The following is an 18,116-nucleotide window of genomic DNA, read 5'->3' on the forward strand; positions in this document are numbered from 1 at the left end:
CAGGCATTGTCTGTTCAAGGCGCTGTTCCGATATTTTTTCAACTCCTTGTGGACCATACAGCCATGCTGCCTGTTAGGCGCAATGGACTAAACACTCACATTGCCTGCATATTCTCACGGGTACACATTTTACAAATGGGTGAACTGAAACAATGTGGATGTAAGTATTTTGTCCAAGGATACCACATAAATGTACCCATCTCGGGACCCGAACCAATATTTGTCTCCACCGCGAATCGAACCCGGGCCGTCAGCGTGATAGGCAGACGCCTTACCACTGCACTAATGCGCACGATTGGGCAAACATCGGATTGGTGTGTGTCTATTGTGTCGCAATGGTGGCAATAGTTTTCTTCTTTTTTGTTTGTTTGTTTTTTGTCAAGCCACAATACGATGGAAATACACTGCATGAACAATTATTGCATAATTTCACTCTTCGTCAAGGTTGTGTAAGAGATGAAGCAAACATTATGACTTGGGACTAGTACACACGCCATGTAATGCATGGACCTTACAAGACCCACTGCCTTCATTAACATCGACTCCCGGGAACCTACTACACATGTTGTTCCTGTAGAATATACTCTTCAGTTTGAAAGTAATCTCCCTGGTAAACTCTGGTCTGGGGCTGATTGAACCCTGCACAACAAATGTTTTTTATCAATGTTGTGTCTAATTTCAGACATGTGTCTGGCTTCTGTTAAGTGACATAACATTCACATCATTTGTACTCCCCATCACGGTAGAGGAGATAGCCACCATTCCTACATTCGTCATATTCTTCTGTGTTTAATCATGTGATCTGAAGCATGATTTTAAAGTCTCTAGAAAAGTGTTACCCAGTAAGTAATAGAATATGAAGTTGGTTGAAGAATTGATTACAATCAAAAGGTGTGCGATCGGTAATATAATTACAAAATTTGGTAGATATATTAAGCCAAAAGCAAATAATAGCAGAGGTACTGCATAGACAACATGGGTGAGCACAGACATGCTTGTAATGGCCAGGATCAACATGGTCAACTTGACACTCCCTCTGTAAGATGACTGGGGATTTCCACTGTTCTTTCTTCGTCTTGAGATCACCAGAACCATGTTACACGTTACCAGTATTATCAATGGAATTACACATCGAAACACCAACGTCACAGGACCAATGTACACAGTAAAACCTTCTTTTCCGAGAGGGGAAGTCGTATTCCAACGCCTTGCCCAATGCTGAAGGCCAAGAGGAACATGGAATGCGACAGTGAACACGGCGATGCACCCAAGTATCGTGTTGATGACAGACGCACGCATGAAGGATTCATACTTGAATGGTAAAGCTATCGCTATGCATCGTTGGATCGCTATGAGCACTGTGAGGTAAATTTCAAATGTGTTGACGGCCATTCCCAGTAGGTATGCAAAGGTGGAAATGATGCTGTGTATTCGTAATGTTACTCCCAAGACAAAAATAAGCAGGGCGATATCGACGAGTGATAGATACTTCAGAAGCCGGATAATGCCGTTTGTCTTCTGCATACGATGTAGAACAGCTGCTCCAAGAGTATTCCCAAACACACCACAAATGGCTATAACTGTCGACACCCATGCGATAATAATCGTAAAACCCGCATATTCCCTTTGATAGATCTCAGCGCTTTCCTTGAGTGAGTTGTTTGACATGTTTGTTTCAATAGTATACTGTTGCTGATGTGGTCTCTCCATGACAGCAAGACCATCCGTGAGTCTGTCAAATAATAAAACCAAACCATACTGGTGATGAATGCCATTCTTTGTTTAAGTTCTCATACATACTACCGCGATTCTAAGACACATGTGAACTTCAAAATCTTACACTGGCAGCAATAGCTAGTTGTCAGTTAATACACATGTACATTCTCACTCGAGGTCGTATGTAACTCACAAATAATACGAATAGTATATTTCTATAGCGAAATCTCCAAACCTAAGAGTGCTCAGGGCACATAATATATTATTAGTCCAGTTGACCCAAGCTGTCTGTGAGACGCTATGAGGTTAATGGTCATATTGCCTATCCGAACGGGTGCCCATTTTTTGCTGGGTCAACAGACGTAATTTGGAATAAACTAACTTGCCTGAGATAAGATCCCGTGTAATTCGCTGTGGTCAGGATAGAATTCCAAGCAACTCTCAGGAGTCGAGCTGATTTATGAACTGCACTCCCTGCACAACACACAAGCGTTGTTGGTTGTATGACAGCAGGATATTAAACGCATTTGGGGACATCCTACTACAAGTCAGTTCCATCATTCGACCAATCAGAGCGCCACGACACTACACAAACATCAAAGGACGTTCGGAGTAGGCCGTGTTTGCAGCAATGTGTTTGCCCTTCTATTGTGGGATAACACCCGTACAAGCAGGTTCCATCTGTGCGGTACGTATCGCCTTTCCACTAACACCTGTATCTTTGTGAATCTCATTTCGAAGCTGAGAGGCAGTTTGACAATACAACGGTTTCGTAACTTAGATGTTCTGATGAAAAAATGGTCTTGCGCGCACCATGTGGTCTTGTGTCGGCAAGACTGAGTGAGTTTTAGCGTCACGTCGGCAATATTTCAGCCATATTTTTTCTGTAAACAAATCTCTGCTTGTAAACCTTCGCTGCCTGTAAACCCTCTCTGTCTGTGAACCATCTCTGCCTATCAGCCATCTCTGCCTGTCAACCATCTCTGCCTGTAAACCCTTTCTGCCTGTAAACCATCTCTACCTGTAAAGCATCTCTGCCTGTAAACCATCTCTCTGCTTGTAAACCCTTTCTGCCGGTGAACCATCTCTGCCTTTGAACAATCTCTGCCTGTAAACTCTTTCTGCCTGCAAACCCTCTCTGCCTGTGAACCATCTCTGCCTGTGAACCATCTCTGCCTGTGAACCATCACTGCCTGTGAACCCTTTCTGCCTGTAAACCGTCTCTGCCTATAAACCCTCTCTACCTCTGAACCGTCTCTGCCTGTGCACCATCTCTGCCTATGAACTCTCTCTCTCTGCCTGTAAACCATCTCTATCTGTCAACAATCTCTGCCTGTGAACCATCTCTGCCTGTACACCCTTTTCCCTGTAAACATCTCCCCCTCTCTACCTGTGAACCCTCTCTGCCTGTGACCCGTTTCTGCCTGTGAAACGTCTCTGCCTGTGAAACATCTCTGCCTGTGAACCGTCTCTGCCTGTGAACCGTCTCTGCCTGTAAACCATCTCTGCCTTTGAACCATCTCTGCCTGTAAACCCTCTCTGCCTGTGAACCATCTCTGCCTGTCAACCATCTCTGCCTGTAAACCCTCTCTGCCCGTAAACCATCTCTGCCTGTGACCCATCTCTGCCTGTAAACCCTTTCTGCCTGTGAACCGTCTCTGCCTGTGAACCCTCTCCATTGAAGCTGATTGAAGTTTAGCTGTAAAAACATTAATATATAGATTACAGCTGAAAAAGGAAATGAAACACTCATACACTGACATGCTGACCTGAAATGTTGTCGTACCGCGAAGGCTAAAATGTATTTTTGTTTTTTTCCGGGAGGTTAGGGGAGTACCGCCACTGCTAAAGATGCAATACCGGGAAGCATAATCCATATCGGGAGTAAACATTGTAATAATCTTCTTCGCTAGTTTATGACTACATAGCAATTCTTGAGAGGCATTTAGAAGTTGGTACTGAAGTAGAAGACAATATGGACGACAACTTCTTGATTATTGTATATATTATTTGTTTATTGTGTATATAACTAATATGAACATGATGCCAGTGTTGCGTGTATATAAAATCAATGAATGAGAAGCATGTGATGGAGGGCGAGATGTACGGACAATGGGTATATTGTTTACACAACGGAAGATTTTATACACGTGATTAGCAGATGCGGGTAGATATAAACTTTGATAGATTCTTAAGAATAGACAGCTTGTTGAATGCGAACAATAATTTCATTTTAGGTGGGTGCTAACAGTTTCAAACTGATGCCAGCGTCTAATCCTTCTTACAAAGATACTTATATTTCAGTGGCTAATCTGCCTAATTCTCCATACGCTATGAAGCTAGTATAGACGAACAGAGTCCTTTAGTACATTTCGGAAATTTTAGGCGTATATTGTCTACAATTTGTAGATTTTCGTAACGCCAAACTTCACATTCTTAGGTGATAATAGGTAAGATCAATATGCGAAAAACTTTCAAAAAAATATACCTATCGGCAAATTTAAATTTTGGAGTATTTTCAAGAGTAAGAACATGGCTCTGGTTGCACTATTAGCGAGTTCTTTAATAGCAGTCATTATCCGTCTATTTCTATGACAATGGATTCCAAACTAAGTGCACCTATCACACATTTCAATTATTTGGTGCTCAAAGGTAAAAGAAAATTTGGAGCTACGTGCTGGGCTCGCTCCAAATATTGCAACTTTATAAAGTTAGTTTTCGAGATATTTACATTGAACTTACATTGTTTACAGTTTAAGAGCGCCCACGTTAAAAATGTTTTATTTGTAATATGGTCTGGTGCCACGACATAACTAATCACGCAAAGCCAATAATAGTGCAAATAAAATATCTAAATAATAATGAATGGAATGGTCTAAGTTGACATGCATAGTGTGGATCCACAAACAAACTAAACACGTTTGTACCAACAGAGCCAAGGGAACATACAAATACTATGGCCCGACTTTAACTAAATAAATTGAATCAACACCATCTATTTTATAATTCAAGAACAGCTGCTAAATGGCATGTCTCCAAGATGAATATGTTATGGTCAACTTGTGAAATCGGTCATTTCGGGAAATGAATGAGTCATCCATTTCGCGTCATTTTGTGTAACAACAATCAATATACTTCGGTCATTTCGGGAAATTCCATTTCATCTATGAACAGATGTTTGTGAGGTGTGGATGCACTGGATACAGAAAGTGTCAAATGCTTCAAAGCCAAGCTGAAGTGCAACAGGCGCTGCCACGATCCTGAAATCGTGGTCCATTTTTGTTAGATTTAGTTATTAAGTATACTATTCGTAACAACAAGTAACATCGACTGAGAATTACGATGGATAATTCAAAGAGGAAGATTACAGATGTCAGAAGACAGTTGAGTTTATCTGACACATAAGATGTTTAACAACAGTGTGTCCTTTTTTCATTTCTTTATATGTATGTTGTTAAACCATATATGATCACATTTATTTCTCAAAAGATGTTTCTATTACACACCAAAACTGGGTCAGTTAGGGACTTGCCAACTTACTTCGATCAATGTTATGCTATTTGCCACTCTATTTTTATGACTCGATATAGCACATAAACTTGACGTCTTATCTGCAAAGTGCCAAGGCTTGAATAGTGAAACACTGAGGATTGATGTGTTCGAATATGTGAAAAAAAAACACGAAAAGGTAACTTTTATTGTATCCAGGATACACATTTTAATGAAAATACTGAACAAAAAGTCATATTAGAATGGGGCTCTTCAGAAGTCCGATTTAGGTCCTACACCAGTCAGTCAAGAGGATTAGCTATAAAGATAACGTTGAATTTGGAATTATTAAAGAAATAAAAAACAGTGATAGTGGCAACTTCTTGGTCCTTAGAATATAAACAGAAAAAGAGATACAAAGCATTACAAATGACTATGGTCCATATGTAGATGATCCGGATTTTTATCATAAATTTAAAAACAAAATACGAAGTGTAGAAACTGAAATTAATGTAATATGCGACGTTTTCATCTAGCCCAAGATCAACCAAAAGACACATTCAATTATTTACATATAATAACCCCAATGCATAAGAAGCGGTACTTGATATGATGGATGTACGTAACTCTGTGATCCCTGGCGTGAATGAATGTACTCCAGAACTCCAGAAACAAGTGCGTTTAGATGTCGTTCTCTAGTAGAAATATGGAACACTCTATCATTAGTTACAGATGAGATCACTCAGTAATAGCGTTACATACTGAATTTACATCTCTCGAGAAAGGAAGTGTTTTTGGAAAATTTAACAATAGTTTGTTACATGATCTCAAATATGTGCGAGAAATCGAAAGTATTGATAATGAAACTGTAGATAAATATCACACTGGAGACGAAGATGGAGATAAAGTACTAAAGATAAGTGAACAATTTTTTTCAAGTTACTTATGTGTAATATTCGAGGCCACACAGATAAATATTCATCTCATAAAAAGAAAGATAGACTTAAAAAGCCTCGAAGTAAAACTAGACAGTACTGACAGGAAACAGATTAAGTCAAAAATTGATAGAAGACATTCATACAATAAAATATCAACAACTTGAATTAAATACATACAAAACAGAAAGCATTATATGAAGATCAAAAGCGAAATGGGATGAAAAAGGAGAAAATCCATCGAAATTCTTCTTATCTCTGGAAAAACAAAATTTCGTAAACAAAGCAATAACTAAGCTGGAAACTGATGATGGAAAATACGGATATCATCAATCATACAAGGAACTACTTTCAAACTTTATATACATGTTCTAGTAAACATGCAAAAGATGTCGATCTAGATGTTTTATTCAAAGATAGTACAATACCTAGATTGTATGAAACGACGCCCATTTTCACGAAGGCGAAATAAAATACTACGACGTTCTTTCAGCTTTAAAATCTGGCTTTACAGTTGAATTTTATCAACTATTTTGCAAAGACATTAATAAACGCTTAATCAATTCATTAAATGAAGGGCCCGTGAAGGCCCCGGGGTAGAATAGACCTTCAGCAACCCATGCTTGCCATAAAAGGCGACTATGCTAGTCGTAAATACTACGACGTTCTTTCAGCTTTAAAATCTGGCTTTACAGTTGAATTTTATCAACTATTTTGCAAAGACATTAATAAACGCTTAATCAATTCATTAAATGAAGGGCCCGTGAAGGCCCCGGGGTAGAATAGACCTTCAGCAACCCATGCTTGCCATAAAAGGCGACTATGCTAGTCGTAAGAGGCGACTGATGGGATCGGGTGGTCACACTCGCTGACTTGATTGACACGTATCATCGGTTCCCATTTGCGCAGATAGATGCTCATGTTGTTAATCACTGGATTGTCTGGTCCAGACTCGATTATTTACAAACCGCCGCCATATAGTTGCAATATTGCTGAGTGCGGCGTAAAACTAAACTCACACACTCATTAAATGAAGCATAAAGCAAAGTAAAAAAACAGGTCTCATAGCATGTATTCCCAAAAAGATAAATTTAAGGTCAATCTGAAAAACTTTACACCCATTTAACTATGAAACATATATAAAGTAACCTCAGCCGTGATATCAGCATGAATTAAACATGCTTCCTAATACACGTAACGATCAATAGGGTTTTATGAAGTAGATATATACATTGGAGAATGTACAAGACTGGTTAACGGCATTACGGACTACACAGAATATATGAAGAAACCTGGACTTTTCATATTTATACACTTTTAAAAAGTATTCGACTCCGTGGAATGGCCGTTTATAGAGAAATGTCTTGACTTTTTTAACTTTCGAATCTCTATCAAAACTTGGCAAAAACATTCTACGATAACATAAATTCTAGGGTTCTTGTAAACGGGTTTCCTTCAGAATTCTTTCAAATTACGCAGGGTTGCAGACAAGGCGACCCCCTCTCGCGTATATATTCCTCATAGTAGCAGAAATTCTGGCCCATATGTTACGACAGAACAAAAAGATAAAAGGAATAACTATGACTGATTTAGATTACCTACTGACTCAGTTCGCCGATGATACAACTATAATTTTAGACGGGTCACAGGGCTTCAGGTAAGACGAGTATTGGCGTAGTTTAATCAATAAAAATCACATTAACTCAATTGAATTCAGATTTGGGAGTACAAAAAAAGCACAAGAATCACTTAAAACCTATAATAAATCTATAATACCTTGCGTACTTTACTCAGTTAACTAAATTGGCTTGTTTATGCTAATTCGTCCAGATGCCTGAACTCTACAACAGCATTAGCAAATGGTAAGCGATGCCTATACATACATATGCTGTTATAACCGTAGCCCACTGTCTGAGTTTACTTCAGTAGTCAGGTGGCTTCACTGTTGAGTATTTGAAAATGACTGCCAACTATTTGGCAATGTAAGAATAGAGAAGCATTTATAATCATATACGTGCTAATTAACCAATAAGGATAAGAAATTCTGAGTAAAAGTACTCAGTTCTTTAAAGTAGTAGGAATATACAAAATGCTAGTTACTCTTCAAAAAGTGCAATTACTCATAAATAAACAGACATGGAACTAAATACCCAATCGCTTGAAAACCTGTCTGGAGTTCTTGGTCAGAGCGCTCGTTTAGGTGAACATTGCAAGTACTTGAAATATACGCCTCCTTCTCTGGAATTAAAATAAATATTGACAATATTAAAGTTGTTTGGATGGGTTCATCCAAGTTTGAAGTATGCAATACTGCAGAGAATACAACCATGTCTGGACACAAAAGCCCTGTGTGTTCGCAGGCATACTATTCAGCATAATAAAGCAGAATGGTGGGAAAGGAATATAAGGGTAAATGTTTTTTTTTAAAAATGACAAAGTAACGAAAATAACTATTCTAAAGAGCTTGATTTTACCAACACCTTATCATCTTTTCACCTCGCCAGCAAACCCTAAATTAGAAACTATAGTGAACCTTCAAAAGAAATGTTTCTCCTTTATTTGGAAAGGTAAACCTGATAGACTACAGGTAAACCTGGTAAACCTGATAGACTAAAGGTAACTCTGATAGACTAAAGGTAACTCTGATAGACTAAAACGATGTCTGATAACAAAAACGTACCAATAAGGTGTTCTAAAAGTACCAGCAACGCTTGAAACAATTAAGTCCCACAAAACATCATCGATCCGAAGATTATTCGTAAATGTCACAAAATTATAGAAACTTTTATATACATCACAAACAGTGAGTAAACTAAACCCCATAGAAATGGGACACTTGTATCTGAAGACACATTATATTTCAAAGTGCATTAGTGCATTCTGGAATGATGTATTCGAAGCCTGGACTACACGAACAAAGTAATTAGGAAAATGAACTCAGCAGACAATGCACATATGTAAATGACAAGATAACAATAGGGAGAAAACCAGTAGTACATGACCTACAATCAACTGTAAAATTTATAAACGATTTCTTAAATAATGACAATACATTTCTTTCTTATAAAGAATTAGTAGAACGTGTATGGGGTTAAAACAAATTACCTTGAATATACAGGGTTATTATCTTCATTGAAATCATATTCCAAACAGAGTTCGTTACAAATTAATATTCAAAAAGACTTACCTTCTATTCCTCCTATTTTGGAAATACTACTCAAAGCTAAGAAAGAATGTAACATAGAGGCGTCTTCACAAACATACTATAAACGAAAAAAGAGCTAAACATAGCTGAACACCTGGTCTATAGAAAACATATAGTTTTCGACCATTTCTAGCATCTTATTGTTCTAGACACGGATAGCTTCAATACCGTATTCTGCATAGGTTTCTTACAACAAATAAAAATTTATATAAATACAAACTAATAGAATCACCACTTTGTACCTTTATTACATGAATGTAAACATGTCAAAATGTTGTGGCAAGATCTACTAGAATGGATCGAGAATGAAACAGACACCCGTTTGAAATTAAAAGCCGAAAGCATTATTCTCGGACTCAAAGAGAGAAGAAATGATGTACTAAATTTCATTTGCATATTAACTAAAGAATACAAATATTGTAGAGAAGAAGAAAACATTGTACCTGCTCTCGCTGGTCTGAAACCAATATTGAATTACAATTGCCCACTCCATAAATTTAATGCATACTCCCACTGCAAATATCACATTTTTTGTGACATTCTCGTCGTCTCATCATAATCTACTTAAACAGATAATAGCTTCGTAATTTGACTTGCTCTATGCTCTAAACAAAAATATGCTGACGCTGTACCGAGATGAAAAACAAATAAAGTGATAAAAAGATGTTTAACAACATAACTCAGCCGATAATACAATTTAGCAGTGGCACTGGAAGTCATATTTATAGAAAACGTGTTCATTCGTTATGATTCTGAACATCGTGTATGAATACAACAGTGGGAATCACATAGTTACCATTGTAAGAATTAACATCGGCTTTGCAACATGACCTGACATATCATCAAATACAAATCTGCGGTCTTTTTGTTCGTATTTCACAAGATTACATGAACTTCATAATGCAAAACACTAATCTGAGTCCAAAGTAGCGGTAACCCCATTGCCACAAAACGCACAAATGTGCCTTGGGGGAACACTAGGGTGGGGACACTGAAACACATATCTCGGCACAGATCACAAATTTCCCGAGGAAGGACTAATTAACAAGTGTCAGGGGGCTAATGATGAGTTTGGCGAAGGACAGGATAAGATAAGTCCATGTTAATTTTCTTAACACGACGCTTAGAACGAGGGGTTACGTCCAATTCAACGCCCTTGAAAAGGTAAACAAGATCGTCCTGACAGGTGACGTTGTTGACATTGACTCTTACAAAGTACAACTGTCTTCTGAACCAATAGCATAATGTGATGGGCTAGTTTATGATATGTTACGAATGGCAATATGTTATAATGTAAATTCAACATGCTACGATCTTTTGACAGACCTCTTACCAAAACAGATTTCAAAACACCAAATTACGTGAAAACGATGTTGCCAGTAATATTCGCACAGATGCAAAACTAATTACACGATAATTAAAATAATGATTTCTGCACCACCATAAGCTATAAAAGTCCTAATGGGAAAAACCTGAGAGATATCTCATGATCCCTAATCGTTTACATTTTTTAACTTACGAATTTTGTAATCTTATGCAGAAATAGTATGATTACCATCATAATATTCACATTTGTGTACTCCCCATAACAGGAGGGGAAATAGCGATCATTCATACATTCATTATATCAATTCTATGGTTAGTCATTTGATCTGAAGCATGATTTTAAATGCTTTAAAAAAGAGTTGCCAAATGCGTAATAGAATATGAAATTGGTTGAAAAATCGATAACAACCAAAAGTAGTACGATCATTTGGATAACGTGACCATTTGGTAGATTGAAGTCCATAGCAATTGATAGCCGGTGTAGTGCAGAGACAACATGGGTGAGCACAGACTTGCTTGTAATGGCCAGGGTCAATATGGTCAACTGGACACTCCCTCTGTCAGATAACTGGGGATTTCCACTATTCATTCTTCGTCTTGAGATCACCAGGATTATGTTACACGTTACCAGAATTATCAGAGGAATTAGACATCGAAACACCAACATCACAGGTCCAATGTACACAGTAAAACCTTCTTCTCCGAGAGGGGAAGTCGCTGGATTGGCATAGAACAGATGCATGTTTAATTCCTTTTTCCAATACGGCCGTGGCCTAAGCGCAAGCCACAGAGGAACACTGAATGCGACACTGAACAGAGCGATACACCCAAGTATCGTGTTGATGACAGACGCACGCATGAGGGATTCAGACTTGAATGGTAGAGCTATCGCTATGCATCGTTGGATCGCTATGAGTACTGTGAGGTAAATTTCAAATGTGTAGACGGTCATTCCCAGGAGGTATGCAAAGGGGTGAAATATGAAGTATATTGTGATTGCAGAATACGTGTTCACGTACTCTAATGTTGCTCCCAAGACAAAAAGAATAAGCAGGGCGATATCGACGAGTGACAGATACTTCAGAAGCCGGATATTGCCGTTTGTCTTCTGCATACGATGTAGAACAGCTGCTCCAAGAATATTCCCAAACAAACCACAAGTGGCTATAACTGTTGACACCCATGCGATAATTTCAGGTCCGATTTGCTGACTTAGATTTACATCACGGTTGGTTATGATCCTGATTTCTGTCAATGTAATGTTTGCTGTGGTTGTCCCAGGGGTGTCAGTATCATCACTCTTTGTGACATTTGGTAATGCGTCATAAACATTCATGACGACAAAGACCTTCACTTCATCCGGTCAGTCAACCACGACTGATACACAGATGATTTAACATGGGCCTCTTCACTGTAAGAATATTCTCTGTTTCAGGTCCTCGTCCTCGCAACGACCAAACATCCGATTACATGTCAAATTAAAACGCCACATATGGAAAGTCGGCAGAGTCATTGTGTGTCAAAGTTTACACTCATTCTGCAGGTCAATATAACCACTGGTTAAACATTTAACTCAGTGCCCAGCTTTAACCCCAGACACAGACAACAACGACACGTTGTTTTGCTTTAGCTCTGTGAATGCACATAACCTTTAGTGTCGAGGAATACAACTCAAAGGACATAGTTTGTCTAGAACACACATATATGCGGCCCGCAGAGAAAGGAGCACTGAAAGGATGGGTTGAAACATGTAGCCAGCATCATTCATGAAGATAATTAATTGTTTTCAAATGATGATATTTCACACTGATCAATACTGCTAGATGCTGACGATCCGTCGTGCACGGTGGATGGGTCCCAGCAAATTTTTGTTGGCGCATTCACTTTGTAATTCTTAGTCTGGCATTTCCAATGCCCGTTAAAGGTATTAACGTTCTCCTGCCTTGGCGCCAACTGTTCGGTTTATAAATTTCAATCTCTATATTACTGCTTCAACCCTGCATACCCATGGGGAAACTGAATAGACACAATCATGTATGGGGAAATACTTGTATAAATGTCAAAGGTAAAATATTTTAGGACTTCATTTCTGACAATAGTCTATGCATTTTTAACAATGGTAGCTTATATAAACCGCATGAATTCTCGTGATCAATCTAATCATGATGGATTATGTGGAAGTGACCACTTCCTAACATTTGTAATAGTCGATAACCCATGTGACTTTCTGCCCTCATCAAAGTGAATTCTTAAAGGTTAACTGGTCTCGATTCACATCATGGTGTACTGAGAAATAAAACTATGAAAAGCCCCGGAATATCGCTGATCTCATTCAGTTGTTTTCAGATCAACTACATGCTATAGCTACCGAAACCTTTCCGAAGTTCTCTGCTAGTCAACACATTCGTAAGGCATGGTTCGATGGCGATTGCAAGCAGACTAATAAAAGAAAGAAGACATCCAACATAATCTGAATGGCGTCTAACCAGAGGTAAAGCTAAACGTAATTTCAGAAAAATCAGAAGCTTGAGGAAATGAAAAGCCTTAATTTCAACTCCCAAAGTACAATGAAGTAGTGTTGAACGGTACCTTCAGTTGTGTTTTCAATACACATAGTTTGGTTGTATTCCATGAAAGCTTATAAATAAAAAGAGTCAGTTTGAAGATTTAAAAGTTGATGTCCCACCACCTAAGCCTAGTGGAATGGGGACCAATAAAAAAAATTATCATACGTCACACTTCGCCCTATTGGCAGGGGCCACGCTCAAAGAACTTAAGTTCTACAAATAGTGTGATTGGTTCAACCACTAAATAATTTTCTCAGCTTCATTCACGTCTATATTACAGGTTTCTATCTTCAACAACAGGAGAGAAATATCTTTTGATGTAACCGTCCCCCAAAAGGGACGATATGCGTAAATGAGACAAAACCAAATGCCAGAAGGCACTCGTTTTTTTAAAAGTTCTTTCCAGTTCAAAGTTGGGAGGGGATCAAACTACCCTCCTTCACCTATGTTGATCAAAACTTCATTATAACTCAATCAATGAATACGTAATCATCCGACTGCTACTGAAAAACAACCTGGATCACATACTGAAAAGATACCTTCGTTGAATAATGAACCACTGTTTCTACGCTGTATACATACGTAGCTAATTAAAACACCGTTGATTTGGTTTTTTTTTCGTATTTATGTATATTCCTGACAAAATAATGTAACTATACATTCGAATTTGTGTTTTTGATATGGTCTAGCGAAATTCCATGTGGAATGGCTTGTGTACACATATTTATGGTTTTATCAAAATGTGTTCTTCCAACTAGTGTGCATACGATGAGACCGATGTTAGATGACCGTGCAGTCGGGTGATTATTAAATGTTGAGAAAAGACCCCTGGAGTTAACAAGTTAGTCCTGGTATTTCATTGTTGAAAAAAGTACCCGCCGGGTACCTTTACAACACGGGTATGTTTTCAGTCTTGCACGAGCATTGAGCTGGATAATATTTCTCCCACTTGTTTACCTAACCTCCTTGGCAGTTGGTCACGCCACAAATTCACCAAACACAGATTTATACACTTTTGTTAAAATCAGAAACTAATGAATTACAGTATAAACTAGAATTTAATCAATTAAGAAGTAAATATGATACATACAAATTCTTACCCAAGTGAGTATTAATAACTTACACGCAGCAAAATAATGAATAAGGCTGCTTTTACAGCGCTTAATTCCAAACACATGCTCATAGCCCGACAGTGGAAAGGACATGTCACAGAAGCACAGGTGGAAAACAAAGTGTTAATTGAATAAGAACGTCTTCAACTGACGTTTGAACTGGGTCACTAATGGTAAAGTCTTTGATTCAGTTGGAAGAGCGTTCCAGAGTTTAAGAATGATCGACATCGGTTTTGAAGTGTGTCCGTGGAATGACAAGGTTGTGTTGTGATGATACTCGCTGACCAATTCCCAAACATTGCCTGGCGCTGTTCCGTTGACACATTGGTAAATGAGTGCAAAGACTTTGAACTAACTTCTGTTCTGAACTTGGAGACAGTGCAGGGAGTTAAGAATTGTTGTGATGTGGCAGTGCTTTGGTGTTCTGATTAAAATCCTGGCAGCTGTATTCTCGAACCTCTGAAGACGATGCATCTGCTCTAAAGATACCACTGTTTGAAGACTATTGCAGTTGTCAAACCTGGGGAGGAAGATGTCATTGGTGCTGCTGCAGATGAAGGTTGCAGATACTGCAGGTGTTTTTCATGCAGAAGTAGTATGTCTTGACTTTGACTGTGAGTTGTTGTTCAGAGGAGAGTACGGGACAAGATAAACTCCCAGATTTTTCAGACAGGATGAGAAGTAAATATCACATCCATCAATTGTTATGCGGTTACATTCAAATTTGTCTGATGTTCTTGACATGTAGCATCCACACCACACATGTTAGACAACTGGATGCCATCCGCGTTGAGGTGGTAGGGGACTTTTGAAGATGAGATGGAATTACTGATTGGTCTCGTGTACATTATAAACAATATGGGGCCCTGTCCAGAACCTTGGTGAACACCAAAGTTTAGTCCCTTTGAGTCTGGGTTGGAACCGTTGATTGAAATGCATTTGAAACGATCGATGATCTGGGAGCTAAACCATTTGCGAACCACAGACACATAGTAGGCTTGTGGTTAAAGTGTCAAGGTTAATGGTGTCGAATGCTAAAGACAGATCGAGAAGTGATCCGTAATTCGTTGTGAACACGAGACCGATTCAGTACCTGAACTTGTTAAAGTGGCGGTGTGCATTGAGATAGTCCAGTACCCTTGTTTTGGCAGCCTTTTCGAACAGTTGTGAATGAAAAGGCAGGCTGGAGACCGGTCGATAGTTTATCAAAGTCGGAGGATCGAGGTAGATATCTTGATATGGGGTTTGACATTGGCATTTTTTCATGTTTCAAGCACAATACCAGTTTCAAGACTCAATCTAATGATCTTCGTGATGATTGGTGGGCAGCAGACAATCAATCAATAGAGGTAATTTCATCGGAACTGGATCAAGAGAACATGATGTTAGTTTGAGATCTGGATAAGGTTGAAACGTACATTGGTTATACCTACTTCAGTTGTCAATGCAGATATGAAGAGGTCATCATGCGACGATGTCGTCTTGGCAGTACAAGAAAAACTAATTAACTGAAAGGGGAGGATCCGCCGTTTTGCCGCCTTGTAATGAAAGAATTACAGTGGAGCATGTCCTGATAGACTGCATTGACTTTTCCAGCAAAAGGGGAAAAAAATTCAAAAAATTTTGCTAGATAAATTTTGATACATTATTTGTAAATAGATAAATATTTTACAAATGGAAGCTTAAATTTGTAACTCAGATCCATGCTCAAAGGAATAAATGTACTCAAACATTATTGTCCACTATAAGGGTATGTAAGTCTCAAAACATGCAAAACAAGTATAAACTCTCCACTTTTTTAAATTGTGGGGTATGTGTGCTTTTAAGGTATTGTACTGTAGGTCCCCATAGTCCCTAGAATGGTGATCAGCTGTTGACAGTGTGTGGCTTGTTTTTATATTGTCTGGTCAATAAAATAGTTAAAACGGTTCAGATTTAATTACTAGCTTTAAATTCATATCTGTAATAAACTAGTTATATCACTGTCCTTTGTTGACATTTTTTTATAATTTACCTTTTCTTAATATAATGCTCAAACTTGATTCAAACACGACATGGCTGGAATACTGCCGATCTGGTTTACAACCTTAATTCACTCACTCTACTTATAAATATTTGTGGATTCGGTGGTGTTTTTGTTGTTATCAATAATCAGATACGAACCTTAATTTAATTGAACAGGCATTAAGTTTGAAATGTAATCTCAAGCATGTGGATAAGAGTAAAAAAGAATAATTATATGAATTAACAGGTTAGGCTACTCAGCATACGATGAATGATGGTAAGGGTAACTGGGTGAATAAACACAAGTATCTCTGCGGACGAGATGTAACATTTGGTGCAGCACAATCACCGGGTGTGGAATATCTCCATGTTTACACGCCTGGAAGGTTGATAAGTCGTTTATATGTCCAGCGTTCTCTTTGTATTGCTCATCCATAACAACATGAAGGCGTTCCTTAAGTATCTGCTGCTGATTACTCTATACTCAGTCAAAAAAGAAACTTCACAAAAATGTAATTTTAAAAAATAATGAATGATATTTCTCTGATGATACAGCTATGGGGATGTATGTTACTAATGGCGAATTCAGTATCAAGGATGTTAGCCCCAAGTGTGTGACACGATCTATCAGTTTGTCACATACGTCCGATATACTGTACATGTTCATTGTCTTGATAGATGAATTTCCGTTTTCCTGGGCGAGCAATCCTGCATAATGATATAACATTTCTGAGAGTGTATATCACAAGGAAATCTCCAACTTATAAAAAGGAAGCTGACACACAAAGACACGCCTATTGTAACTTCACTGGTAATACTTTCCAGGCTAAAATAGCCATGAGTGATGCATTACCGTGTTACTGGGCGAAGGACCCTACTTAGAGATGGTTTACGTTTACGGAAAATAATTTTGAAAACATACATCATCGGGAAATCTTGAAACCTTGAACCAGGAAGCACAACCACCCCATGTAAACCTACTGCAACTTCACTGTTGTTCGAGGATGAAATAGGCATCCATGATCAAAGACCTTCAGTTCGAACTTGATCTTGCTTTAAGGTGTTTAGTTTGTTGAACGTTGCTATAATCAGAACGTACGAGCCTAACCGGTCTCTGCAGATGTACAGGAATATCTTTTCAACTAGGATGGTGTCCAACGCCGTTTAATGTTGTGTAAATACTATATCTAAGGACGATATAGATACGGCACGCTGCAGACTGACATACTAGCACCCCTGGGCTGAATGATCTCGCTCTGTAATGTTTACACAACAGATGCACACAGTTTTGCATTTCTCTACTGGACAGATATAATTAGGGATATTTGTGAATTTTGAAATTTTGAATAATGATGCATTTATTCATTGATACAAAGATAAATTATCAGTCATAAAAATAACAATGTCCTTATCTTATTTTGTCCAGTATAGTTGCAACATCCTGCAACCATTAAAAGAGGGTTTGTGACCATTTCCCCAAAAGATGTTTTGAAATTAACTTGACAAAATGGTCAGCTAGGTACTCCTGGTTGCAACATCCTGCAACCATTAAAAGAGGGTTTGTGACCATTTCCCCAAAAGATGTTTTGAAATTAACTTGACAAAATGGTCAGCTAGGTACTCCTGGTTGGATGACTGGTGATATCCACTGCTCATTCGTCGTCCATCATAAATATGTTACACCTTACAAGAGAGACAAGCAACATTAGTCTTTAGCATGATCAACCCATACTGGAACGGTCAAGCAATCGTCATGCAACAC

General features: G+C 38.3%; 2 protein-coding genes across 2 annotated transcripts; both read right to left on the minus strand.

Moving 5' to 3' along the window:
• Positions 1 to 468: 468 nt before the first annotated feature.
• Positions 469 to 1,668, minus strand: LOC137294307 (probable G-protein coupled receptor frpr-1). Its single transcript, XM_067825308.1, has 2 exons — positions 916 to 1,668; positions 469 to 639 (listed from the first exon to the last, which is right to left on the minus strand). Exons 1-2 carry the CDS (start codon positions 1,666 to 1,668, stop codon positions 469 to 471), a joined length of 924 nt encoding a protein of 307 aa, XP_067681409.1.
• A 9,316-nt stretch (positions 1,669 to 10,984) lies between these two features.
• On the minus strand, positions 10,985 to 12,007 carry LOC137294308 (FMRFamide receptor-like). Its single transcript, XM_067825309.1, has one exon. The coding sequence runs from the start codon at positions 12,005 to 12,007 to the stop codon at positions 10,985 to 10,987; it is 1,023 nt and encodes a 340-aa protein (XP_067681410.1).
• Between the last annotated feature and the right edge of the window lie 6,109 nt (positions 12,008 to 18,116).

Source organism: Haliotis asinina, chromosome 8 (genome assembly GCF_037392515.1).
Source record: "Haliotis asinina isolate JCU_RB_2024 chromosome 8, JCU_Hal_asi_v2, whole genome shotgun sequence".
In the NCBI taxonomy this organism is placed as follows: Eukaryota; Metazoa; Mollusca; class Gastropoda; order Lepetellida; family Haliotidae; genus Haliotis; species Haliotis asinina.